The sequence below is a fragment of the Manihot esculenta genome, chromosome 1 (assembly GCF_001659605.2).
Source record: "Manihot esculenta cultivar AM560-2 chromosome 1, M.esculenta_v8, whole genome shotgun sequence".
NCBI lineage: Eukaryota > Viridiplantae > Streptophyta > Magnoliopsida > Malpighiales > Euphorbiaceae > Manihot > Manihot esculenta.
Window position 1 is genome coordinate 32,437,078 of NC_035161.2, and position 25,942 is coordinate 32,463,019.

At 33.7% G+C, this 25,942-nt stretch overlaps 5 protein-coding genes across 19 annotated transcripts; 1 reads left to right on the top strand and 4 right to left on the bottom strand.

Annotated features, from left to right (window-relative positions):
* Nucleotides 1-168: 168 nt before the first annotated feature.
* On the bottom strand, nucleotides 169-1,611 carry LOC110600856 (oxygen-evolving enhancer protein 2, chloroplastic). The gene is made up of 4 exons (XM_021737764.2): nucleotides 1,204-1,611; nucleotides 883-1,115; nucleotides 739-789; nucleotides 169-631 (listed from the first exon to the last, which is right to left on the bottom strand). The coding sequence occupies exons 1-4, from the start codon at nucleotides 1,457-1,459 to the stop codon at nucleotides 371-373; spliced, it is 801 nt and encodes a 266-aa protein (XP_021593456.1). The 5' UTR covers nucleotides 1,460-1,611; the 3' UTR covers nucleotides 169-370.
* A 1,390-nt stretch (nucleotides 1,612-3,001) lies between these two features.
* LOC110600880 (reticulon-like protein B8) lies at nucleotides 3,002-6,871 on the top strand. 11 transcript variants are annotated; one of them, XM_021737826.2, is made up of 7 exons: nucleotides 3,002-3,226; nucleotides 3,360-3,451; nucleotides 4,752-4,941; nucleotides 5,040-5,220; nucleotides 5,325-5,472; nucleotides 5,996-6,065; nucleotides 6,479-6,871. In XM_021737826.2, the coding sequence occupies exons 3-7, from the start codon at nucleotides 4,761-4,763 to the stop codon at nucleotides 6,646-6,648; spliced, it is 750 nt and encodes a 249-aa protein (XP_021593518.1). In that variant the 5' UTR covers nucleotides 3,002-3,226; nucleotides 3,360-3,451; nucleotides 4,752-4,760; the 3' UTR covers nucleotides 6,649-6,871. The 11 variants fall into 11 exon arrangements, with proteins under 11 accessions (XP_021593518.1, XP_021593486.1, XP_021593510.1 ...); XM_021737794.2 differs by having other exon boundaries at nucleotides 3,005-3,233; nucleotides 3,360-3,413; XM_021737818.2 differs by having other exon boundaries at nucleotides 3,006-3,264; nucleotides 4,741-4,941.
* Nucleotides 6,872-8,114: 1,243 nt separating this feature from the next.
* On the bottom strand, nucleotides 8,115-12,778 carry LOC110600865 (uncharacterized oxidoreductase At1g06690, chloroplastic). Of its 2 annotated transcripts, XM_021737773.2 has the most exons (10): nucleotides 12,339-12,775; nucleotides 11,599-11,690; nucleotides 11,478-11,518; nucleotides 11,210-11,374; nucleotides 11,114-11,136; nucleotides 10,915-10,986; nucleotides 10,508-10,675; nucleotides 9,030-9,112; nucleotides 8,585-8,647; nucleotides 8,115-8,433 (listed from the first exon to the last, which is right to left on the bottom strand). In XM_021737773.2, the coding sequence occupies exons 1-10, from the start codon at nucleotides 12,559-12,561 to the stop codon at nucleotides 8,248-8,250; spliced, it is 1,116 nt and encodes a 371-aa protein (XP_021593465.1). In that variant the 5' UTR covers nucleotides 12,562-12,775; the 3' UTR covers nucleotides 8,115-8,247. The 2 variants fall into 2 exon arrangements, with proteins under 2 accessions (XP_021593465.1, XP_021593473.1); XM_021737781.2 differs by lacking the exon at nucleotides 10,508-10,675 and having other exon boundaries at nucleotides 12,339-12,778.
* Nucleotides 12,779-13,493: 715 nt separating this feature from the next.
* Nucleotides 13,494-19,192, bottom strand: LOC110618717 (protein NPG1). Its single transcript, XM_021761936.2, has 6 exons — nucleotides 18,892-19,192; nucleotides 18,201-18,436; nucleotides 16,463-16,715; nucleotides 15,142-16,352; nucleotides 14,740-14,887; nucleotides 13,494-14,099 (listed from the first exon to the last, which is right to left on the bottom strand). The coding sequence occupies exons 2-6, from the start codon at nucleotides 18,372-18,374 to the stop codon at nucleotides 13,780-13,782; spliced, it is 2,106 nt and encodes a 701-aa protein (XP_021617628.1). The 5' UTR covers nucleotides 18,375-18,436; nucleotides 18,892-19,192; the 3' UTR covers nucleotides 13,494-13,779.
* Nucleotides 19,193-20,676: 1,484 nt separating this feature from the next.
* Nucleotides 20,677-25,288, bottom strand: LOC110600935 (putative pentatricopeptide repeat-containing protein At5g43820). 4 transcript variants are annotated; one of them, XR_006351178.1, is made up of 3 exons: nucleotides 24,950-25,288; nucleotides 21,467-24,442; nucleotides 20,677-21,359 (listed from the first exon to the last, which is right to left on the bottom strand). XR_006351178.1 is itself a non-coding variant. In XM_021737892.2 (3 exons), exon 2 carries the CDS (start codon nucleotides 24,109-24,111, stop codon nucleotides 22,414-22,416), a length of 1,698 nt encoding a protein of 565 aa, XP_021593584.1. In that variant the 5' UTR covers nucleotides 24,112-24,442; nucleotides 24,950-25,288; the 3' UTR covers nucleotides 20,677-21,624; nucleotides 22,394-22,413. The 4 variants fall into 4 exon arrangements, 3 of the variants coding, with proteins under 3 accessions (XP_021593584.1, XP_021593576.1, XP_043814015.1); XM_021737892.2 differs by having other exon boundaries at nucleotides 20,677-21,624; nucleotides 22,394-24,442; XM_021737884.2 differs by having other exon boundaries at nucleotides 20,677-21,669; nucleotides 22,394-24,442.
* Nucleotides 25,289-25,942: the final 654 nt, after the last annotated feature.

The following is a 25,942-nucleotide window of genomic DNA, read 5'->3' on the forward strand; positions in this document are numbered from 1 at the left end:
AGATGAATACTTAGTTTAGCATTTGGTTAATTCTATCCTGATTCATTGCTGAAGAGTTTGAAACGAAATTGCTGATACCATCATTTTAGCTGGCTGCCAAATTTTTTTTTTTAAATAATATTTTAATTAAAATCAATATGGATTAGAACTTGATGGAGTGGTAGAGTATGCAATAAATTTTCATTTCCCAGCATGGTATTTTCTTGGAAACAAGAAGAGAGAAGGAATATTACAATATCCACAGTTATTCTCCCTCCATGCCCAACTCTCTAGCTCTGAAACATCGCAAAAATTAACAAGGGCTAGACAGACAACTCAATGACAAACACCATACAATGATTAATAGTTGTTTTAGATGCAAATTTCTTGGTTAAGCAACACTGAAGGAACTAGCTGCGCTCTCTACAAATCTTCTTGCTCCTTTGAACCACCTCTTATCTCCAGCTTGTGCTTTGCAGATATAAAGCTTCCCATCTTTCACAGCTGCTGTGATCAGTTGATGCTTCCCACCTTCGTCTCCGTCAGCTGTTCTTGTTAACACTGACAAAAAGTAATAGTTCTTCCCATTTATCGTTGAGTTTGCAGCCTCCAATATGTTGGCTGTTGCCACTGCATTCGGATCAAAACCTCCCTGCAAAATCATCAATAACATCTTCATATACAAGTTACACAACAACCCATTTGTAAATATTCATGCACTCAGACAAAACCATTCAAATTGTAAACTCAGTTGGGTACCTCAGAATCTGTTTTGCCAAAGTAAGCTTGTTTTCCTAGTAAATAATCCACCTGCAATGATTCAGACAAATTAATGTTTGTGAGCTAAGAGCTTGCAATAATAATGGAAGACTATAATGACAATAAGAGGAAAAAGTGTTTTACCTTGGCAAGAAATTCCTCGGGGGAACCATAATCAGTAATGGAATTCTTATCAGTTGTGGTGACCATGACAGAAACATTACTGTTGGAATCAAAGTTGTCCTCGTATCTAAGAACCTGACCTGGAAACTCTTTCTCTTTGCTTGGGTTCCATTTTGATGGAATTGACAGTTTGAATCCATCTCCATTGTATGGCAAGAAGTCTGTGTTTGTTTTAGGCTTGCCGAACACATTGGCTGCATCATACATTATCAAAATCTACGTTGATTCTTAGTTGTTTGAAATCCAAAAACGAAAGAGAAAAAGAATAATAATGATTATTACCAGCTTCACCATAGGCAGCATCTGCAGGAGCAACCTTGGAGCCAATGGCAGCAGCACCGATGAGTACTGTGAAAGCCAATCTTCTGGAGACAACGGCAGCATCCTCTTCCATCGGAGTCTGCTTGTGGGTGGCACGGCAGACAAAATGGGTGGTGGGCTTGGTGGTGCTAGGTACTTGACGCTGCTGGGACAATGAAGACAATCTATTAGGAGTAGAAAGTGCATGGTGGTGCAAGAAGCATGCAGTGGACGCCATTTTTGTTCAGTTGAGTTGCAGATATGTCTGAAGATGGATGATGATGATGATGGAAATAATCCAAAAAATAATGTATGTGGAAAATGAACTGCAAATCGCTCTGTACTGTTTGGGGTCTGCGAAGGGAAATGGCTGATTTTGGATATTGAATGATGAGAAAGATCAGATTTTTGGATGTGGGATAAGGTTGTAGTGACTCTGAGTGGTGCCACGTGGCACTAATACTCCATTTTTGCTGCTTCCAGCATCCAGTTGTGTCTATTTTGGTCTCACTCAGCCGATGGACTGAACCTAAGATCAATCAGAATTTGTTTAAAATTGAACGTATTAATTAATGGTTAAATTATAAAATTAAGATGAAAAATAAAAAATTATAACCGATTTATTTATTTTAGAAAAATTTTTAAACATATACATTTGATATTTTTTTATTTTTTATATTAAATTTTGTTATTAATATTATTTTGAAGGATAAAATATTAAAGTTAGTATAAAAATCAAATAACATTAATTATAAATAAGTTACAAAATATTTAAAAGAAAATAAACAAACGCAATGAAATTTTATATTAATTTGAAGGTCTAAATATACCCCCAAAATTATTTAATTATCTATCTAGAAAATATTAAATAAAATAATAATGCAATTGAAATAATTAATTGATTTAGATTTATATTTAAAATAAATTATTTATATAATATGAAAAAATTTATTAATTAGTTTTTTAATTTTAAAAAATATATTAAAGTATTTTATAATTTAAAAAATTTATTATTTAATTTTTAATTTTATAAAAAAATTATTAATTAATCTTTTTATATTTAAAAATATTTAATTTTTTTATAATATTTAACTATTAAAATTAATTAAAATATATTTTAATATATTTTTTAAATTTAAAAAATCAATCAGTGAATTTTACAGAAATTAAATAATATTTTTTAAAAAAAAATTAATTAATACAACATTAAGCACGTGAAGAGTTTCAATTCCGGCTGCTCCTGTCCCTGTCGCCGCTGTCCCAGTCCCAGCCTTCTATTAAACATACGCTTTGCGACGCACGTGACGATAAGTTTTTTTTGGCTATTAAAATATAAATTTATATGTTGTAATGTTATTTTAAATTTTTAAATAACAATAACAATAAATTAGTATTATATTTAAAAAAATATTAATTTTACGTTAATTATTTATACTTTCCATTTTATAATTTTTATATATCTTATTTTTCACATATATTAAAAAATATAATTTTTTAATTATATTCATTTTAAATATATTAAATTTTATTAAATAATAAAAAAAATTTTAAAAATTTTTTGAAAATAAAATAGAATTATTTTTAATAATTATATTTTAAAATTTATATTACTTAATCTCTCTTACAAAAGCTAAAAATGTTAACTAAATTTAATAAAATATAAAAATATTTTATTAAAAGGTTTTAAAATAGTAACGAATTAATTAATTTTTTAAAAAAATACAAAACTTAATAATAATTTTTCCATTAATTACGTGCTATTAGCTAACGAGTCAGAACTATTCTCCAACTATTAAACCAGAGAAACAAAGCAGCCTAAGGAGATGCGGTTGTGTCCGGACAACCCGTCCTGATAAAGCCATCAGCCATACTGACAGGCGGTGGAATCTCTATCTTTCGCCACTAAACGTACAAAAAAGGAGTCGCAAAGAAAGCAAAACGGACAAAAAGCAAAATGCTCATCTGAAAACAAAACGTTTAAATGGAGAATCCTGATTCTTGAGAAGTAAATGGCTGTGGCCCTTTCGCAGTAGTTCTCTTCCAGTTCAGGATCACGCTAATTTTGCCCTTCTTTTATTCTTGTTCTTGTTCTTGTCTCTTTAGTTTCTGCTATTTAACTACTCACTCATCTTCAACAGTTTAAGCACAGAAAACCAATCTCTGGTTTGTTCTCTCGTTTACTCTCCATTTGGGTACTGCTCTTTATACTTCTCCTCTTCGGTGTTTACTGGTATACTTTATTCTTCTTTCTCTATGAATTTTATGATTCTTTATCAAGAATGTATAGTTGTGATTCTTGGTACTTGCTTTATTGTTGTTGATCTTGGTTATCTTGGATAAGTCTTTGATGATTTGGTTGTACTGGAAGTTAAAGTCTTTGGAAAACAATTTAGGGTTTCTAATTTTTTTTTTTTTTTTTTTAACTTGGTTTGTTGATGAATGCCTTTTTTTTGTGTGGAACTTGTGCTTCAGCTTATAACTAAATCTATGGTTTTTAAGGTTAAAAAGAAATACCCTTCCCTTGTCATGAATGATTTGCAAGAAAAGAATTCAAATTAAATTCTTGCAAAATCAAATATGATTTCATCTTTATGCTTAATGAACTTTTTTGTAAGTTAAAAAGAATTGAATTATTTTATTTCAAATAACATAATTACAAGAAAAGAAATCAATTGAACTGAATTAAATTCTTGCGAAGTTCTTGATTCCACACCGAGGGATAATTAAAAATGTAAGGTGAATTGAGTATAAGTAGAATATTAGCATCGGAATGCTCTTCTCTGGTAATCTGATTGCTTAAGAATCTGTATTCTGCTATTTTTTAATATTTGGTATTTGAGTTGGAATGAGATACCAAAGTGAAAATTAACAGAATAGAGAACATATTAAGAAACGGAGTTCATTAATTGTTTATGATATCAAAGTGAAATTAATAGGATAGAGAACATATTGAGAAGCGGAGTTCATTACTTGTTTATGATATGAGAAGCAGTAACATCATCTGTGATGAATTTGATTTCTTTTAAGTGAAAATGTATCAGCAAGTAGCAATGGTTTATTCGCTGCTACTTTGATACATTCTACAGTGTTCTTAATTTTCTCTCTTTATTTTTTTTAAAAAAAAAAAAAGAAAAAGATTCTTATAGTTCTACACCTGAATAGTTGAGTTCCTGTGTAGTTCTGTTCCCATTGACCACGGTGACTTTTCAGCCGCACCATTTATTAACTGATTGGCTACAAAGTAAAACAGTGTCATCATTCAAGCAGCTTGGAATAAGCTGCTGAGAAAACTGAACTTAATATGAAGTAGCAAATGGAATGCACAATGTAATGACTGATATTGATTGCACAGAAATGTCATTGTCTTAGATAATTTTAATCAAAATTTCACAGGAGTATAACAATAATTACAACTTTTCTGTTCTTCTCTCTCTCTCTCTATCTCTCTCTCTTATCTTTCTTTGTAGAATCCCTCCACTTTTTTTGTGACATGAATCGGATTATGATAATAATTTACAGTTTCTTTATAGATTGCAACTATGGCTGAGAAAATAACAGCTGAGAAGTTTTTAAACAACCTAGTAGAAACCCTTGCTGACAGTGTTCCCAGGCAGAAATCTGTATCATTCTTTGAGGAAGAGACAAGCTCGGTAACTTCTAAATTCAATCGGTTGTTTGGACGTCAGAAGCCAGTCCATCATCTTCTAGGAGGTGGAAAATGTAGGATCATCTCTTTCTCACACACTCTCTCCTTAACAATTCCTGTTATGTGTACAATGCTGTCTCACTTCACTTGTCTTTCTACCAAAATCTTGTAGCTGCTGATGTTCTCCTATGGAGGAATAAGAAAATCTCAGCTAGTGTACTATCTGGTGCAACAGCCATCTGGGTGCTTTTTGAGTGGCTTAATTACCATCTTCTGACTCTCATATGCTTTGCACTGGTCCTTGGTATGCTTGCCCAGTTTGTTTGGACAAACGCTTCTGGATTATTTAGCAGGTAAGCAAAATGAGTTCAGTTGTGCTGTCTTTTTGTGTTTGGGTTGGTAAATTTTCTACAGTTCTGCAAAATTCCTCACTTGAAATGATAATCTTTTTTCACAGCAATAGATCCTCATATAAGGTCCCCCGCCTCGTATTACCTGATGAGATATTTTTCAGTTTTGGGAGATCAATTGGAATTGAGGTTAACCATGCTTTGAAGTTTCTTCAGGATGTATCATGTGGAGGAAATTTGAAACAATTTCTTGTGGTATGTTTGTAACTGTGGAAGTTTTCTTGTAGTATTTTCTTTGCTATAAATTGAAATTACTTGTGCTCCTTGATCTTACAACCATTTGAATATTCTTAGCATATCTTGTCTCATTGACAGAGTGGGCTTTGTTGCAACAGTAAGGTTCCTCCTTTATGACTGTAAGGTCATGGGCTCTAAAGTTGTGAAACAGTCTTTTTGTAAGAAAGGAGGGGGGGTGGGGGGGTGAAGCCTGTGTTTGATAGAAACCCCTGCATAATGGAGCATTTGCACTGTGGATGCCATTAATTATTTAAAACATTGACACAATGAAGTACATTGACGTTTTTGAAATTTTTACCCTTGTGAGAGTGTAGGGAAAAACTACAGGTTTAATCAGAACAAATGTGTAAGATCTTATTTGAATGTTTGCAAGTTTCTGTTGCCACCTCACATTCATTTTGTTTGAGCTTCTATGTATGATGGATGGGTTTTACCTGTTAGGCTCTTGATGATAACTGATTCCGGTTAGGAATTCTCGCAGATTGTAGCTAGCTTGTGGGCAGCTGCTGTCATTGGGAGCTGGTGCAATTTTTTAACTGTTCTGTACATTGGTGAGTGTGGTAGCTATAATTATCTTCAAGTATTGCAGATTTCATATGTAGCCTTTTGCTTTTGTATGTTTATAATTATTTTCCTTTTGTTTTTGGCCATTAATAGGCAGATGACAGATGATCCATGATTTCAAAAATGTGCTTCCATGTTTTCAATTTGAAATTTAATTATGAAAATTAAATTACAGGAATAGGTCAGAACCACAAGTTCACATTGCAGAACAAGGAACTAATTTTGAATCATTATTAGATCTACACTGGAAATAAAACAACCTAAACTAACTAAAGAAGAAATCTAAGAATTGATTTTAAATAAATACTTGCGTAAATAATGATTTGGAGTGTGAATGTAGAGTCCATTAACGATCTCGTAGACATGTTCAGATTCTGAATGCTTTCTTGTTCTTCACAAGGTTTTGTTGCTGCTCACACTTTGCCAGTCCTGTATGAGAGGTATGAAGATCAAGTAGATGACTTTGTGTACAAGATACTTGATCAGATTCAAGGTCACTATCGAAAGCTGGACGCGGGTCTCCTCAGTAAGATCCCCAAGGGAAAGATCAAGGGGAAGAAACATGAATAATAGATTAATGTGGTTAGCTACTTAAGGTTTAATGGATATGTAGTTATTTCTTAGCTGCTGAATATGGAACAAATGCTATGGATTTTTTCATTGATGTTAAAAGACTGAATTTTGCATTGATTAGTAGAGAAGAATTCCTCTTACCAAATAATGGAGAGCTCACTCGTGGTTAGATACTAATCATCTCTGATTGTCTGCGTTTCATTTTTTGAGTTGCTCGACACTTGATTTGTTCTCATTTTTGGCAATAACATCGGTGAAGAAGCACTTGAATCTATCTCATTTTGATATTGAAGAATCTCATGCACCTCCAGCTTTGTCCTCTTTGCAACACTGTCAATGCTAAGGATGATGGTATTATTGTTTTTATGTGTTCTGCTTGGTGCATGCTTGGAGAGGGAGGATGAAAATAATGGAATGGGTATGCAGATATGGATTTGCTTTGGAAAGAAATAGAGGATGAGAGATATTAAGGGAGATGATCAATTACAACTTCAACCGAATTGTTTCGAGTTTTGATTAGTACTTCTCTGCAACTAATTTTTTAGTCACAATAAAACTAGTTACAATGTAGATGAAATTGGCCTGAATTGTAAAGAAATAAAACTTCTACAAGAATTTTTGTAATCCAATGCAAATGCCACATCAACTTCAAGTTTCCTCTAGGCTGATGCAACCAATTTTCCAAGCTTCTCATTCCCATGAATTCCAAAATTAGAGCTTTGTCGTTTTTGTAATCCAAGCTCGAGCAATATGTTAATAGCTTAACAAGATTCCGATTCCTCGCATTCCGCCATGAAGCTCTTGGATTGGATGCTCCTTCTTTTTGAAGTTTGAGCACCTTAATAGCCACTTGTCTTTCCCCTTCAATATCAAGAAATCCTTTGCACACAGAACCAGAACTGCCAGATCCAATTAAATTGTTGGAAGAGAATCCATCCGTTGTCTGATGAAGATCCCTGTGAGACACCCTTATACGGTGTTTATCCACCACTGAGGAAGGTGTTGGGGATGATCGCATTCTCGACATTTTTCTTAGATAAGCAGGAGGAATTAGGATCGCTTGCATCAAAAATGAAACCCAGAACCACACAAGTGATTGTTACTGCTAGCTTAAAAGCATGGGACTCCCTTTCTTCATCACTTGAGAGGGGCATTTCGAAGGTTGGCATTACCAAGCACTGAATTCACTTGCATTTCCGAAAACTCCTTGGGTTGGAACATTACCCTGTAGATCGTTTAAAGAAATATTCAAATATCGTAAAAATGGAAGGTTCTGCTAGTCTACTGGAGTCTCTCCTGTCGAGAAGACGTAATTCTTGAAGGTATGCCTCCTTGAAAGGAATTTCCATGCATGTAAAGCCAAGGGGCATTAATGAATTATTATTATTTTTATTTTCTATGAAAATTATTTAGAACAACTTGTATAAAAAGATATGTATTTAATAACATTGGTAAGAGTCTGATTATAAGATATCAATATTATGTTTTAATTTTTATAATATTTTATTTTTAATTTGTATACGTATGACTTTGGGCAATTTCCAATTATAAGATTATCTCTATGAACTTGCATTTGTTTAAATGCACGAATAAAGTTTATAACTTCTCAACGGGAAAGCCAATAACAGACTGTATCTCCAACGCCATGGAGCGCAGCTCATCGATCTCTTCGCTTGTGAGTCTCCACCCAAGTGCACCTGCAAATTCCTTGGCCTGTTCTGCATTTTTTGCTCCTGGAATTGGAACTACGTTTTCCTGTGCTATTAGCCAGTTCAAGACCACCTGTACGTAGAAATCTAGCTTAGACAAAGTACCAGTATTTTCTCCCAGTGATAGTCATGCTTACACAGGCTTTAAGCAATAAACAGTTGGTGCTTTGGAATCAATGAAAGCTTGAAAGGAACATATTGAGTTCTTAAAGACAAAGTCGAACCTGTGTGGGAGTTTTACTGTGGTTCTCTCCTATGTCCTTGATTCTCTTCAACAGAGGTTGGAGCTGCAATATACAAGCATGCTTCAGCTATGAATTCAAAATCTAAACCTACTCTATTAATATTCAACAGAAGTCAGAGAAGCAAAATAAAACTACGCATTACTGGAATTTAGTGGCACTAAATCTCTCTGCCCTAGCTGTAACATCCTATTCATGTGATCTCACAATTTATGGCAGAACCTTTCCTATAAATGGCTAACGTGTATGCATATGGCGTTATTCACATTAGAACCCACATGCCGTGAGTAGCCTCCTGATTCTATCTGTGTGAACCTGTTATTATGACCTAACAGTTTAAGCTTTCATTTTATTTTGACAATAGGAGATGAATAGATTCAAGACATTGCTCTGCCATGATCCAATGTTGATTGGGCATTACACTTACCTTTGTTAGAAACTCCGGTGTGTAAATTCTGCCTCGAGGGCCAGTTGGTGGATTTTCTGGTGTATACTTCCCTGTAAGAGCTCCTACATAAAGTTTAACAGATCATTTAATAATAATAATATGCGATTAAGTAGCTTAATTAATTCAATAAAGAGTTTTGTCTTTGAATTTGGATAGAAGAAGTTTCTGTTCAACAAGGTAGTACATGAACCAGATCATCCACTATCAGTTTTTTCACCCATCTACTACTACTACTACTAATACTTCTATGATGATTATTATTGTCTAACAGAACAACAACCTTTCATACTCACCTTATTATTATTATGTTCAATGAGAAACATTTTCACTGTTCCCTAATTTGACAGTAGATTCATTGTTAGAGCAGAACCATGGTTTTAAATCGCAGTTGCAGCTGCGTTCGTAGTCACGAGTAACGGAAACAGGCCTGTAACGGCCATAACATAACGGTAACGGCCTAGCGCTAAGCAAAATTTTCAAAAAAATTCATAAATTTTTCAAAAAAATTTACAAAGTTCATAAACGAAATGATATTAATTAGATTTAATTCAGAATAATGTATACAAATGCATAATAAACATAAATATATATTTCTTAAGTTAAACATCATATAATTTAAAATAAGAAAAATCAACATAATCTTTATTAATCGAGTCAACTAATAACTCAAAGTGCAATTTTAACACAAAACTAACACTTTAATTGACAAAAATCTTTTTAAAAAAGAAAAACAGCAACTAAAAACTAAAATACATAAAATTTAATTAACTTTTTAAAAGAAATAAGCTTGAAAATACAGTAGTTTATGATGGATCTAAACTTATAAGAGAAATACGCAAGGAAAATTGAAATTTGAAAGAGAAAACTTAAAAAATATAGCCTTTAAAGCTGCTGAAAAGTGTAAAACCTAATGAAAATGAGAATAGAGAGCAGAAGAGAAATGATATAAAAGAATTTCAATTACCGGTAATGGCGGACGTACGATTATCCCTGCAAATCAGGGAGGCCGTTGTATAACGGAGTAATGGGTAACAACCCCAAAAAACCGTTATATGATAGCCGTTATATTATTTAAAACCATGCGCAGAACAGCATGGTATGCATTCACAGAAGTAACGAGTATGTCTGTTTACATCCTCCACGACAATTATTACATCCTTTAGTAATTTCAGCAGTCTCGAAGATAATTTTGCTGCAAACATTACTGATTGAATTGTTTCAATGCCTATCATTAAGCAATGTCATTAAAATTTTATGGATGGAGGGCCTGGTTTAGCAAAACAATTGCTCCTTTGGTATCACATTCATTTATGCCCCATCAAACTGCAAACCAAAAAATTAAAAAAAATATATATATATATACTAGATACTGATACTTATCAAATCGTAATAAAGACCTTGAGTTGTATCGCAGCCAAGTAAAATTGTAGAACATGAACAAATATCCATGAGGATACCTTGAGCAATGGGAGAATATGCAATCAAAGTTATCCCAAGTTCATCACAGGCTGCCTTCACTCCATTCTCCTCTGGCGCCCTATATATAAGGCTGTAATTTACTTGGTTTGAGGCCAATGGAATACCTCTTTTCTTAAGCCTCTCATAAGCATCACGAAGTCGGCGTTCTGAATTAAGAAAATATATGCATCATTGGTTCTAGGAAAAAATCCAAGTAATGTTGAATGCTAAGAAACTCCATCATATACATTCAACACTATGATTTGTTTTTTCCTTTTTCCATTTTCCTTTTTTAATTTTACTTTTCTGGATAGGATAGAGGGCTGAGAATGGGAAGACAAAATTAAGCCAAATCTAGTTGTCAAATCCCTTTTCACAGTTTGGACAACAGAATTTAGAAGATTACCACTGTAGTTTGAAACGCCAACTGCTTTCACAAGGCCCTGCTCCACAGCATCTCCAAGGCCATCAAGATACCCTGAAATGAACTTCCAATAAACTGAGTTTGTTGTGAATCTGAATGTGATTGAGTTCCTAAACATCAATTCTACTAGCTATTTGTAGTTATTTGCTCAAATGAAATAATGCTGTGACGAATAGTCCACCTTCATTTCCCCATATTCCAGGCCTGAGACCATCAAAAACATGATGAGCAACTCTATTATGGGAAAATACTTACAGATGAAATATCACATACATACCAATGCAGTTGATAGAGCTCTACTGAAGAAACTCCAAGGCGACAAAGTGAATCCTTGAGGGCAGTTAGGACACTTTGACGTCCTAGCCTCCAAGGCAAAGCTGCAAACTTTGTTGCAATAGCAATCTCAAATTCAGAATCTGTTTCTTTCCGTTCCTTGAAGAATCTTGGCAGTGGTAACACAGAACAAAGAACAATAAGCCAGAAGTCATTTGAGCACAAGATACACTATGTTAGACACATATCACAACTAAATTTTGAGAATGTACCTTCCCAGAAGAGTTTCTGAATTTACAGCACCAAATGAGAACTGTGTAATAGATAATAATGCTTACATTTCAGATCACTCTAATGAGAATAAAAGAAAAGTAAACAGTATTTACTCCTCACCCTAGAGCCATAGACTTCAGCAGTATCAAAAAAGGTTATACCGCAATCAACACTGGCACTGAAGGCAGACTTAGCATCCTTCAGTTTCCTGTCTGTCATCGTCATAAAGCAGATGCTGTGAATATACTAAATGGGAAATAAAGTGGACTTGTTTGGTTCAAACTCCCTATTTCCTAGGAATTTTTACATTTTAGGAAACAACTTACTCCCATAAGTTAAGTAGCTTCTTTGAATCCTGAGAAGTTGGGACAAAATGCCAAAATGCCAACCAAACATGCTGAATACATTAACATTAACATTGGGAACTTAAATTTCCTTAGCGAATTTATCCCCAACCAAACAAGACTCAGTTAAGAAGAAACATGCACCAATTTGACACAACACAAGTGAGAGGGAGAGAGGGAATAGAAGTACAGCTCAGACAACGCATTAACTGATGGATTTTGCATAATGCCCCATTGAAGGAAAGAAAGTACATGATTTTTCCAATTCTTTTCTTTTTTTCTACACTAGCGTTCATTCACTATATAATAAGTTAAAGGTTAAAAACGTCACTATCAGCATATCTAACACTGATTCTACAACGAAATTAATCTGACAACAAGAAAACCCTCATGATGAATTAAGAAACAATCACTGGGTTCTAGTGAAATATGCTTCAGCATTTCAATTTAGCCCAAAAAGTTCTAATCAATACTATTACAAAAAGTTAAAAAGAAAAAGAAAAGCTGCGACTCTACCGTCCCACTGAAAGTTGTTCCAGTAGCTGGTGTCACCCCATGACCAAGCTCCAATGCCAAGCCTTGTCACCCTCAAATCAGATCCCCCCAATTTCACCTTCTCTTCCTCGATTTTCGAAGGAGCAGGAGGACGCTCAGAAGCGACAGCTCTCACTCTGTGAATACTCTCCCTCTGACAGAAAACAGAGAGACCAGCACCGCTGGTAACATGGGTAGCCATCATTTTCCTCTGAAATTGAATTGCAAAGGAAGGGATCACGAGTCACGAGTCACAGGTGAGAGCAGAACAGAGAAGAATGTGAACCAAAGACTTGCATGTAGCGAGGGTAAGCTAAAGAGCATCAGGGGAATCAAAGAAGAGACAAACTTTTCATGGTCCGAAACTGTTACACGTTTGATGCGTACGCGACGTAACTGCTCTTGCTAACGTTAGGGAGGAAGACAAAAGGAAATGGAATGATCGTTTCCGGGTTAAAAAAAAGATCCAAAACTATTTGCCTGCTCATTGTTTAAAAAAACTTATTTTATTTTTTAATTAATATATTTATATTAAATTAATAGTATTATTTATAATATAATTTTTATAATAATAAATATTTTTAATTATTTTTCATAATATATTTTATTATTTTTAATACATCGATCAAACCTTTTTTTAATAAATATTTTATTAAAAAATTTAAAATACCATTTAAGTTTTTTTTTTCTAAATACAAAAAAGACAAAACCTCTAACGTTTCCTTTATCTTATGTATTTCTCTACACTAATATTAATCGTTATTTACTCAAAGTAGTATAATTAATACTTATTAAATATTTAAATTTATAAAATTATAGTAATTATATATAACTAATTACATTATTAACAATAAATAAATTAAAATAATATTATATTTATTATTAAATAAGTATCTAAATTCTGTTAATTATACTCTAAAATTTTTCACTGTGACAAAATTTTAAATTAAAAAACACATTAATTATTTCAAAATTTAGTATCACCATATTTTGATAGTAATAAATTGGTGAGTTTCATAAATCACAAAAGGCATATGTTATATATATTTTTAATTTTAAAAATAATAATAATAATAATAATAAAAAAACCAGTATTGCTGGCTCAGTTGAACATACAATTACATGGTTGAGCAGTGATTGCAGATCAGTCAAACATTATATTATTAAATAGCACCACTAGTTTAAGCGCTCTAATAAATCAATGCTACAATGAAATCATATTAAAAAATTTCACTCTGCTCTTCTTAATTTCACTCTCACTTCTGCTATTCTTTTGTGATCATGGACTGCCAAGCCTCAAAGTAAAAGTAGGAAAAGTATCCAAAATAGCAAATCGGAGGGAAGAATAAAAGTAACCCAGTGAATAACTGAAGTATTAGTTGATAAGAAAGTGATTGATATACTTTAAATGAACTGCAGCCAGTCATTGAACAGAGCTGAAGCTTTCAATGGGATCAGATTCTTCGAGCATGGAGGCCGCCAGAAAGCAGTCTGTGGCATCAGCCATCCGTCCATCGTCTTTATGGACCAGCCCCAAGTGATACCAAGCCAAGCGATTTGTAGGTTCTATCCTCAATGCATCTGAGAGTATGCTTTTAGCAACAGGCAATGCATCAGGGCCCATCTTGGATAACAAGGAACTAATCACTATCTTGCAAGGGACAAAGGATGGTTCAAGGAAAAGAGAGTTTGTGTAGCTGCAAATAGCTTCTTGGAGTTCCCCACGACCTTGATGCATAACTCCTACAGAATTTATGAAAGAAAAAAAGAATAATGGTCTCTGAAGTGATTACGGAGTAAGCATTCCAACTTTTGAAGCATACTACCACCTTCAGAAGTTCTAAGACATGAAAATTTTAGAACGTATTCAGATTGATTAATAAATTCATATTTCACTTCTCTGCATAAGAGAAGTGGCCTAGTGGTGTAATTAGTTTTGGAGAAGTTTATTTAGGCCTGATGGTCTTGGTTTTACATCAGTTCACAACAAAGCCCACTTTTTCCATCAAGCACTCCTTCAACTTGGCTTATGAAGGTTAAAGAGACAAAAAATTATAAAGCATGGGCATAATTTAGGTCAAATTATTCCAATTCAGAATTTTAGGGCTCACTGATCCAATTCAAGTTGCAACTTCTATGTCCTACTAACTCAAGATTGTTCCCATAATCATCTTATCCCTATATTTATATACTAAATAGTAACTCCAAAGCTCAAGTCCTTCAAGGTAAAAGCCAATCAAAAAATGCAGGCAAGCTTAAAAATTTAGGTGGCTTTCCTAATTCAAGTGTAGTGAACAAATCATCAAAAGATCATGTTCAGTAATTATGAAATACGTTAAGATATAAAATAATAAGCCTTAGTAAATGAAGTTTCAGTTCTTGCCTTCTGTATGAAGCAATTCTGCAGCGTACTGTTTCAATCCTCTGGCCTTTCCCAGGCATACCTCCACATCCTTCCAGTGTGAAAGCCTAGAGTATAAATCAGCTAGACCATGCCAAACTTCAAATTCATTTACCTTTTCATCATCAACCTATCACAAAAAGGCAAAATGATTAGTAAGGATTTTGAAGGAATTAATACAATCCTTAAATTTGATAATAATGCATCCTACAAGCAAAAAATCACAGAGCTAAATTGATATTGTAAATAAACAGATTCACAGTAAAGCATTTGGTTGAAGTAAAAATATATCCAGATTGATTTTTTAGATCTGGTTAAAATATGAACAGTACATTCTTCTTTCGGAACAAAGAAAAGCATATAAAGAAGAAGCAGAATCTTTGCCTGAGAAATATTTCTCAGAGGACCAAAAGATTTCCTCCGAGCTTGAACCAAAGCAAGAAGGTAACGATAAGTTTCAATAGCATCCATAGGCAGAGACTGGGAGATTTTCAATTTTGCTTTTAGCCTGAGCAATGGTCCTTGCTCCCATTTTGCAGTCTCATCCAAAGCAGCATCAATGACCACCTCAGCCTCCGTGAATCGCTGTTGAGCAGACAAAATCAGCGCTAGCAATCTCCAACCTTTTAATATGGAGCCACCAGTAGCATCAATGAATTGCTTTGTATAGCGTAAAGCTGCATTCAAATTTCGTTGCTCTGCATATTGAACTCCTAGCTCAAAAATCAGTTCATGATTGTTTGGCTCAAAAGCAACCGCGCCTTCTAATGATTTCAATGCTTCAGACTGAAGACGAGACCTTTCAAAGTCAGAGGAAGAAACTTTAGCTTGCTTTCCCAAACAAAGACCCAGCATGCGAACAGCCACACCTTTTAAATGTTCATCAATCCCCACAGCATTTTCGATTGCCCTTTGTGCATGTCCCCCTCCTTCTGCAGCAAGATGAGGATCCTCACTACAAATCTTGGCAGCCAACAACAATGCCATGACATCATTGGGTCGTTCATGTTTGTGTAAAGAGTGCCTCAATAAGTTTAAAGCAACATTATTTTGTCCTGCTCCACAGTAACAAAGAGCTAAATTATTCCAACGGTCAACACGATGAAATACCCCAGGCATGATTGCTTCAAGTTGTTTTGCTAGAATAGATGTTTGGCTGCATAGAGATAGGGCAAACATGAGGTGTTCCATAACTGATGGATCCCATTCGGTTTTACCAAGGTAAAATTTCCTGATAAGAATCATCAGAAGTAAAACTGCCTCTTCCAGATTATGTTTAGGTACATATGAACCATCAATCTGAGCAGCTAGACTGAGTGGGCCAGCTTCCACTCCACTGTGCAGTAAAAAAATTGCAAATCCTTTCTGAATTCTTGCACAGCATTCATTATCAAGATTCCACTGACTGAGGAGAGCACGTCTATAAGCAGACGTAGCTTCCTCATAGCAGCCAGCCTGCTTCCAGAGCTCTGGAAGGAGCTCTACAGCTTGATTAATTGTATCTTGCAATCTATTATCTACTTGGACATCAGGTATGCCCTGCTGGAATATCTTCTCTGCAGCATCAAGGACGTTTTGACATTCATTAGCAGCATCTGCAAGACCATGCAGAACAAAGGTCATCAATGGAAAAAAGGGTGTATTAAAAGAATAATGATAAATCAGCCAGGCGAATTTTTTATCAAACAATAGAAGAATGACACACCACTTAATCTCCCAAGTTTTTGAAGAGACTTGGCTTTTAAGTATATTGCTTCGAGGACCAAGCCAGCAGCATGCTGTGAAACCACAATTTGTGCATCACTGCGAGTGCGACCCTTTTTAGGAGGCTGTTTCTCAGAAATGGGTGGTTGTAATCTTTCTATGGCTGCTTGTAGATCAATGCCATCAAAAACACGAAGGGCACCTTCAACATTTCCTCTTTGATATTCTAGCCTTCCAAGAAGGGCTCTTGCTTCCTGCAAATTTTCATAAATTACCATGAATCATATTTTATTCATGCTTCCACAACTAGAGTACATTAAATGGCAAAAACACAGGTGAAATATGAGAAAATTTATAATTTACAAATAGCTTAATAGAATTTGAATGAGCCGAGTAAATTTGATTTCTCACCAGTCATACACCTCTGGCAAAGCAAAAAAAAATGTTTAAAAAGATGAAAACTCATGCAAATATATCAATGACATCAGAGCCTGGATCAAGCTATGAATGACACTAGAGCCTGGACTGCCAGTGATATGACCATTATTGTTGCCTTCACAACACTGCCACCCATATCCACTCACTAAGCCCAATGATTCAGTAAGCACCTTGTATTGCTTTCATATGCCAAACAAACAAAGCAACAATAACCCCATTTAAAGCCAAAACATCACCCCTGCAAAATAGACTAAGGCTCTATTTATTCTAGAGAATGACTTGCATATGGAAAATGAATCATTCTCTCTTATTGTTTGCAACACTGAAAATTAAGTCAAACTTTTGTTTCCCAGCCTTAGAATACTCAAAAATCTCAAATTTTCATTCTGTAGAATATACATTGTGAACGCTTAGACCCAGGATACTCAATGTATGCACAATGGTTTCAAATTTTGCATGAACATAATAGACAATGAAGCAGAAAGTGGTAAATTGATGCAGTTCTGATAGTTATTGGTCACTACAGTGGATAGCAGTGATCTGCAGCAATGCGTATGTGCCCAGATAATCCTCTTGTGAGTTCCTTCCCCTGTTGTGAGTCATAGACTTCCCATTTTCAAAATGTCTCTGGAAATACTTTAATTTTTCTTTTGACTGTCAAAACGTTCTATATATAAAAATTTTCTATGCAGCACATACCCTTGAAATCATGGAATATCTTTCTTTTCGAAATATTATTTTCCACAAAAAAAAAAAAAAGACCACAGATAAACACCAAGCAGTACAGCCCACTGAATGAGCTACCTATCCTCGTAATAGCACAAGCCAGATCTCCAATAATATTGGCAAACATCCTCATTTTTTAAACAAGAACATCACAATTTACTACACACAACCATAATTACAAGCAAGAACAAATATTCTAAATAATATACATATCCATAAAACCAATCAATAATAAATTGTCGATCAATATCCACAAACACTGAATCTACAACACCAAGCACCCAATGCTTAATAGAAGGAAAAATAATAAGCCAATAGGCCAAACAAGATCAACTAATTCAAATAATTTGAACAATTAATAATGTGCAAATATCATCCGAGGACAATTGTGTCACCATCAGTTATACATGGATTTATACAAGAGCTTCATTATATGAAGCTGCACAATCATGTTATCTCCAGTTAACTTGTATGAGCTAAAACAAATAACTAATTTCATTCAAATAGCATATATGAAAGTACCAATGCGTACTCAATTAACAAAAAGGTAAGCACCAAACTTTTATGAACTTAACCTCAAAATTAAGTTGTAACCCTTCTCTTAAAGAAGATTCTGCCTCTTCAATATTTCCCTCATCAAGTTTCGCTTCAACTTCAGTTGTTTTCATACAAATCCCATTGGCACATAGTTCCCGAACCTGTGTTTGTTCTTCATTCTCACTGGAATCTGAAGATTGGCTCCCTGCCATTTGTGCTCTCCCCCTTCTCTTTCCTCATAAATTTCAAACTTTATCACTAATGCTTAAAACACCTTGGAAGTAGAACAAACACCTCATCAATAAAGGAACCAAAAAAACAATAAATAATAACATAAGCACCAAGATAATGTTAAACATTTTGAAGGGAACGCAAAAAATAAAGATGACCAAGAAGTAGAAACAATTGGGGCTCTTCAAAATCCAATTTTACAATAAAGCAAAAAATGATCTTGAACAATTACATTGAATTTCAGAAAAAAATCCAAAATAAAACCAAAAAAAAAAAAAGTGAAATCTTGTATCTAAATTGAGTCGAAAGCCATAATGTGCTCAAGAAGACAACAAAAACAAACATTAGATGAAATGAAAAGGCCAAAAAAATTGTTAGGCATGGTCGATAGACCAGAAGAAACTAAAGATCATAAAATGAACAGAATGAGAGAAATCAAATTCATTCAATTTCGTTGAATTAAAAAAAAGAAAACAGAGAGGAAGAAGATAAACTTACCAATCAACTCGCAGGTGCTTTTGTAAATGGATCAACGAGAAACACAATGCAGATATAATACGAGGGAGAGAGAGAGAGAGAGAGAGAGGATCTGAAATTCTTTTGTTGAAGCTTTAAATTATTTTATTCTATAAATGCAGAGCAGAAGGAGAAGAAGAAGAAGAAAGAACGTTTAAAATCAGACGGAGCATTCGGATCCGGGTGTGCGGTCAATGTTGCTTATTAACGTCACCATCAAATCTTTACTTTGATTTTCTTTCCAAATTTTCCATGTTAACGTCAATGCTCTTATCTTAGGATTGTTTGACGTTCGTTTGGAACTTGGAACTCATGTTGGAGAATTACTTTTTTAAAAAAAAAAAAAAAAAAAAAAAAACTTCTTTGACGAGATGATATTTAAAAATATATATACATATATATGTGAAAATTAAGTTTTTTACTTTAATAAATAATCAAAGCTATGAAAATAAAATTTATTCTTTTAAAAAGTATATGAAAATTTTTTTATCTTTTACAGTGTGCATATATATTAAGATATATTTTCAAAACAATAATCTTGCAATGCTATCAAAAATATATTAATATATTCTTCAAATTTAATCTATTAATATAATTCATAATATTTATTTACTTTATGCTGATTCTTAAATTTAAGAAATGATATAAATTGTATTAGAGTGTTAATATATTTAATAATAATCGATAAATAAGTAAAATGAGTGATTTGATATTTTTTAATTATATTTTATTTTTATAAATAAAATAAATATAATAAAAAGCATTTAACAAAATAGAAATAATTGTGGTTAAAATATTTATATATATACCAATAATGTGACAATCCACCATGTGGTAGCATATATATAAGGGTCTCATTATTCAACAACTCTTTGAGGGAGAAAAAAAAAAAACCTCAAGGCTTAACTTTTTATTATTATAAATTTTCTCCTTAAAATAAAAATAAAAAGCTTTAATGTATTTTTCTTTTCGAAGAAAAAGCTTTAAGTACGCTATATAATGAGAATCAACTAACTCTAGCGTTATTACTAGTACTATAAAGATAAACTTACTTTTTATTTTTGTAAATTATGATTGCTTTAATTTTTTTAGAGAGAATTTATTCATTAATCTCATAGTACATCCCTAATTAATATGCATCAACAAGAATTTTTTTTATTAATTTTAAAATAATTTAGTAATAAAACAATTCAAGTAAATAATATATTATAAAATATAAAGACTTATTAATTTAAAAATATTTTTTTCTTTTAAATTTTAATATAATTAATAAATTAATTTTTATATTTTTAAAATCGAATTGTATTTTCAATATATTAAAATATTAAACACTGATAATATTAATACAACTCATATTATCAAATTCACCTAATTTGTAATGCTATTATTCTTTAATTATTATTTATTAATAACATTTTAATTATTAATAACTTAACCGAATAAAATAAAAAGTATTTTGAGAAAAAATATATTTTCAAATGTTTAACCACATTTTAAATGAATAGAATGATTGATTTGTAAATGGATTAAAAATATAAAGATTTAAATATTTAATTTTAAAAATATATAAATTAATTTATTAATTATATTAAAATTTAAAAATTAAAGTGTTAAAAGGTATTAACTAGAATTTTTTTTTCCGGTCTACGTAAAAGTAACCAGGACCTATTTTTGTGAATGGAGTATATCCTATATCCATATAAAGTCAAAACAACATTAAAATAAGGATGTTAATAATTTATTATTACAAATTCAATCTATATGAAATTGAGTTTAATAACTCTGAAATTGAATATTTGCAACTAAATTGAGTTTAATAACACTGTTAACAGGAAGCTGTTCAGCTTCAGAAAAAGTAATCAACAATGATACAACCATTCTCGGAGTTCCTGGCAAACGCAGATGTTGGCAGTATAAAAAGTTAAATCACTCCATTCAAAATAGTATGGCAAGCTAAGCGAGAAATTTGAGTTCCAAAGCAACTGGCCTCTTCGATAGTTAATTTGGACGCCAATTCTACAACTTGCTTGTACTTTTCTTTCATATTTCTTGCTCGGCAATTGAGCATGTTGATTGATAAATGAGAGCTACTATAAAGCAATACGTATTTACTATGCATAGCATCGACTGATTTACAAGCTTCTACTAGAAGAAACAGGCAAAAGGATTCAGTTGTAACCCATTAGCAAGTTGGCTGCAAAGAAATGGTAACTCAAGGTTGAGGTTGCACAGTAGCATTTTATGTGGATAAGGGCCAACCAAAGCTGCATTAGACTTTACGCTAAGCCAACTGATTGTTAAGTTTAGGTTTTGGGATGCTCGAACTAAATAGATAATGGGGCATGGATTGAGAGCAGAAGCATACCAGTACATGTAGCCTGTGCTACATACACCTGTGCTACATACACCTGTGCTAATGGGGGACAGGAAGCAGCTCCAGAAGGGATGGCCTGAGATTGTCATTGACCAACGTTTTTGAGAAAGTATAACTGCTAGAATTTGGAACTCGCAGCAGAAGCCAAGATTTGAAGGTTATAATAGTGCAACTGCAACCTACCTGTGGAGCAGATGCACAGCTATTGAATTTATCACTTGCGCAGGAGTGGCTTAAAGATTAGTATTTTGGTGCCGGATTTTAGCTGTAGCAGGGACAGATAATGCTGCCTTGACAATGATCAATGCCCTTTTACTCTACGCAAAAGCTACGAGAAAATTCTGCAGAACCAAGCCAATGTAGTTCGGATCAGCAAGCATCCATATCTGAAGTCATTTAGAGAAGAGGAGCAGGGTAAAAACTGATTACCATGCAAGCATGACTCACAATACTCAGTAACTGAGAAACTTGATTGGAAAGAATCTGCTATAGAACACTTAATTATAGCTCTCTAACCTCACCTATCCCTACATGGGCTGCTGCAGCAATGTCAACAAAACAACCAAAGGCCTAATTGCCTACAGTCGCTAACATAATGAGCCACCAGCACAAGACAGAACAATTTTAGAACTCTCTATTCAGTAAACTTGGTAACTTGATCGCTGTTAAGATTATTGTGTACCTTTTAGCATTTCACATGCAGGAAGAAAGAAGCTTTAATCAGAAACATCAGCTATCAAAAGCCAATCAGACAATTATAAACGGAAAACTTTAGGATTATAGAACTAGGAAAAACATTAATAGACCATTGCCCTTATACATTACATAATTAATAAAGTGCCATTGCCTTTAAACTTTCATATCCTTGAAGCTCTTCAAAGAACTTTGCAATTGAAAGGAAGTACGGCCACCAATGATGTAATTTTCAGAGTTAATTTATTTTAAAATAAATATTTCAGATTTAGACATCTGATTACTAATGGTGGTTTTTAAGAAAAAAACAAATTTCATCTGACTAACTAATTAATTTAGATCAAAATTTGGACTAATTTGAGGTAGCTTGTAGAATAGTAATAGAAATGCACATAAAAGAAATGTGTATGCACTTGCCATTGTCACTAATGAATTGTTCAAAAGTGCCAGCCATTAGCATGCCAAAACCTCCGAGCATTTTCATCCCGACGAGCATCTTTGATCTTCAAAAATAGCTTGTAAGCTCTCTCTACTTTACTTGAAGCAAGTAGTTTGTGATTTAGTTTGCTGCAAATGAGTCTGCTTGGGCAAAAGCCCTTGCTCAAAGATTCCTCCATAACAAGCACAGCATTTTCAAGCTGGCCTATATTACAAAGTCCATTAATGACATACTCATAAACTTCCATATCAGTTGAATAACCACTTTCTTGCATCTCTTCCCATATATTTAACAGCATTCCACATTTACCAAATCTAGAAAGCCGCATCAACAAAAGCTTATACGCAGTAAGTGATATTTTACAACCAGCCTTTCTTGCCTTCTTGTAGATCATCATTGCAGCATGGGGTGGACCAAAGCTACAAAGAGGTTCAATGAAAGAAGTTATTGTTGTTGTTGTAGGTACAATCCCTCGACCTAACATCTCATCCAACATTTCAAGTGCATCAGCCACTTTACGGGCTTTGATAAAAGCACAAATTAATTTGGTATAAGTATCAATATTTGGGTCACAATTATTACTCAACAAGCTCCTGTAATATTTCATACACTCATCAAGATCTCCAACTGAAATAAAATTAAAAATCATTGCATTGTAAACAGCAGCGTCTAGCAGAAAATCTTTCTCCCCCAAATTGTCAAAAATTTTAACAGCTTCTTTAATCCTACCAGCTCTTCCTAAACCCTCAAGAAGGCAGCAAAAGGTTGAACAATCAGGAGCAAAACCATCTTGAACCATTGCCTCCAAAATTGTCTCCATCTCACTCACCCGTCCAAATTTTGACCATCCTCCAATCATAATATTATATGTCGTACTATTAAATGATATTTTACCTTTCACTGAATTGAAGTATGAATTTGCAACACCCACATGTGACCTCCTGCACAGGCACTGCAGAAGCACATTTAGAGACTCAGTGTTATATTCAAACCCAAACTCTTTTGAGTTTCCAAACATTTGAATTGCTTTGCACACTCGTTGAGCCCTAAATAAGCTATCCATAACAATTGACAAGGTCTCCAAATTAAATCGTATACCTTCTGTTCGCAATTCATTCAAAATTTTCAGCATAAAATCAATAAATTTCCTCCTGCCTAGTGCCTTGATGATTATATTGTAACTATGAATGTCCTTAGGTATCATTGCTTGTTTGATCGCCCAATTAAAGAATGTAACCATGGCTTCACCTCCTAAGTTCCCTCCATTAAGTACTTTAGCAACAATATCTAGACTCAAGTCCACACCAGTATCAGCTAGGGCTCTTTCAATTGCTGATTTCCCCTTTAATTTCTGAAGAAATACCCCTCTCAACTTCTCTTCAGGCAATAAAAATCTATCAGCAACAACTCTCCTTTCTCCCAGCTCATTTAGCTTCTGGTCTTTATATGGATGCAGGATTGGGTTGCTAGGATGTATTGGTAACAAGTTAGAGAGTTCATCAAGAACAGAACACTCTTTGAGATTAACTTGGTCCTTCAGCTGACTCACCAAAGGCTTATCTTCTAAAGTGCTTAGTTGAGTATCAACGGTTGAAAATGGAAACACTGGAATTGATGCACGAAAGCGTGGTAAATGGCATCTGGTTTTGTTCAGGTATGCAAGAAAACCCAAAATGCGTTGGGAATGAAATGCCATGAAAGGAGTATAAAACTTTAGGCAACCATTTATTTCTCCTAACCAAGGTGGCTACAAGCAAAAAGCTATACACTATTTTCTGCAGCTCATCCTACCATATCACGAGCTTCCAAAAGAGATGTTACAATAACTGGAAATTAGAGGAACCAATTGTCAAACCCACCTCTTTCACCCTCAAAAATGCCAGCTTCTTATAGGAGACAAAATACCGGTCAACCAAATGAAATTCATGTATATCATTGATCACATTCCAAAGCCATATCTGTGGTTCACCAATATATTTGGTAGCAGCCTTCCACCTCGGAATCAACATTTTGATTGGATATACCTCCTGCAAAACGCAAATGATGTAGTCAAGTTCTAGATTATAGAATTCTCAATATACAGACACACACACATACATATATATTTAATGGCATGTGAAGACGATTATTTGCCAAATCATTACAGTAAATGATGTGGTCCTAGATAGTCGTCCCACTTAGCCACACTCCTTTTAATCATCTCAAATGTGCCCTTTTTTTTGCTGTGTATCATTCCTGCCAATCTTGTTATTGGCATTGGCAACTTGATGAACTGGCAAATCAATGTTCCAATTTGAAGAATAAAAAATACTCAGAAAATTATATTGTCTATGCGTTTCCCTACGGAAGTATCCAAAATCCAAACACATGTTCAGCTGTATATTCAACCACATTCAAATAGTGAGTTGGGAAATTTGAACCTAGAATGATATAATGCAAAGTAACAAAACAGCATCATAATCTAAGGCTTCAATTTACTTCAATATCCAAACAATAACAAAAAGAATCATAACCTAAGGCTTCAATTTACTTACCTTTGCATGCGAAAAACCATAAAGAATAGCCAAGGAGTAAATCAAAAGTTTTATCGGAAAGCTCGCCTCATGAAAACTGATGACCACCGGCGATTTGGACAAGGCAGTTAGGCAGAGTCGCAGAGATGTAGGTAGCTATTTTGCTCTTTGCCTCGGCTACGGCGATGCCTTTGAATCGGACAACGGAAGCAATATATGTGAGAGCGTGAACGGTGGCGAAAGGAAAAAAGCAGCACCGATGGCTTCAAAGCGGCCAAAGAAAGCGACGGCGACAGTGAGGAAGAAGGGCAACAACCAGTTGTGGCTTCAAAGTAGTCCGGTCGGAATGTTTGGTATCGTGCTGTTTTTTTTTTTAAATAATTATATATATAAATATTTTACTATGAAAATTTTAAAAAATAAATACTTACAATAAAAAATAAAAAAAAATTATTTTTTAGTCTTTAAAATTTAACAAAATTAATATTTTTGTCTTTTTATTTTGACGACCCAACACTTGAGTTCTTAACTCTTTCTTCCATCTGAATTCTTCTATAAAAAATAGCCGTTTGATCAAATAATAAAAAATGAGAGGTGAAGTTTTTTATCAAAAATATCTTTAATGAAATTGTTAAAACCTTTTTTAAAAGAGATCCCTCCATTATTTTTCTCTTTCGTATCTTCTTTGTTTATTTCCTCCATCATTCTTCTCTATTTCTTCCCTCAATCCTTCTTCTTCCTCATATTTCTCTATTTCTTTTATTCTCTCCGCGCATCTCCCTTTCTTCTCCTTCCTCTTAATCCTCCCCTCTCTCTTCTTTTCTCTTCATTTCTCCAACTTCCTTTACATACCCCACATTTTCAAGGCTCCTCTCTACCTCGACCTGCAATATCAAGAGTTTCTATTGGAAAACTTTTACTTTGCGAAAGAGCTTATATTTTACGATGGTGAATCATCAACACGTGCTTTATTTCGATGCGATGATGAAGAGTCGGTATCAGAGACTATTATTT

Excerpts from the sequence above, each read along its gene's own strand:
- LOC110600856 (XM_021737764.2), bottom strand. The coding sequence starts at position 1,459 with ATGGCGTCCACTGCATGCTTCTTGCACCACCATGCACTTTCTACTCCT. Across the intron at positions 790-882 it reads CCGAGGAATTTCTTGCCAAG|GTGGATTATTTACTAGGAAA; the intron begins GTAAAACACTTT and ends GAATCATTGCAG. Across the intron at positions 632-738 it reads TTGGCAAAACAGATTCTGAG|GGAGGTTTTGATCCGAATGC; the intron begins GTACCCAACTGA and ends ATGATTTTGCAG.
- LOC110600880 (XM_021737794.2), top strand. Across the intron at positions 4,942-5,039 it reads TCTTCTAGGAGGTGGAAAAT|CTGCTGATGTTCTCCTATGG; the intron begins GTAGGATCATCT and ends AAAATCTTGTAG. Across the intron at positions 5,473-5,995 it reads ATTTGAAACAATTTCTTGTG|ATTGTAGCTAGCTTGTGGGC; the intron begins GTATGTTTGTAA and ends GAATTCTCGCAG.
- LOC110600865 (XM_021737773.2), bottom strand. The coding sequence starts at position 12,561 with ATGATGGCTACCCATGTTACCAGCGGTGCTGGTCTCTCTGTTTTCTGT. Across the intron at positions 11,137-11,209 it reads GAGCTCTATCAACTGCATTG|GCCTGGAATATGGGGAAATG; the intron begins GTATGTATGTGA and ends TGATGGTCTCAG. Across the intron at positions 10,676-10,914 it reads TGGCGTTTCAAACTACAGTG|AACGCCGACTTCGTGATGCT; the intron begins GTAATCTTCTAA and ends TTCTTAATTCAG.
- LOC110618717 (XM_021761936.2), bottom strand. The coding sequence starts at position 18,374 with ATGGCAGGGAGCCAATCTTCAGATTCCAGTGAGAATGAAGAACAAACA. Across the intron at positions 16,716-18,200 it reads GGTTACAACTTAATTTTGAG|GAAGCAAGAGCCCTTCTTGG; the intron begins GTTAAGTTCATA and ends GAAAATTTGCAG. Across the intron at positions 14,888-15,141 it reads CTCTGAGAAATATTTCTCAG|GTTGATGATGAAAAGGTAAA; the intron begins GCAAAGATTCTG and ends TTTTTGTGATAG.
- LOC110600935 (XM_021737892.2), bottom strand. The coding sequence starts at position 24,111 with ATGGCATTTCATTCCCAACGCATTTTGGGTTTTCTTGCATACCTGAAC.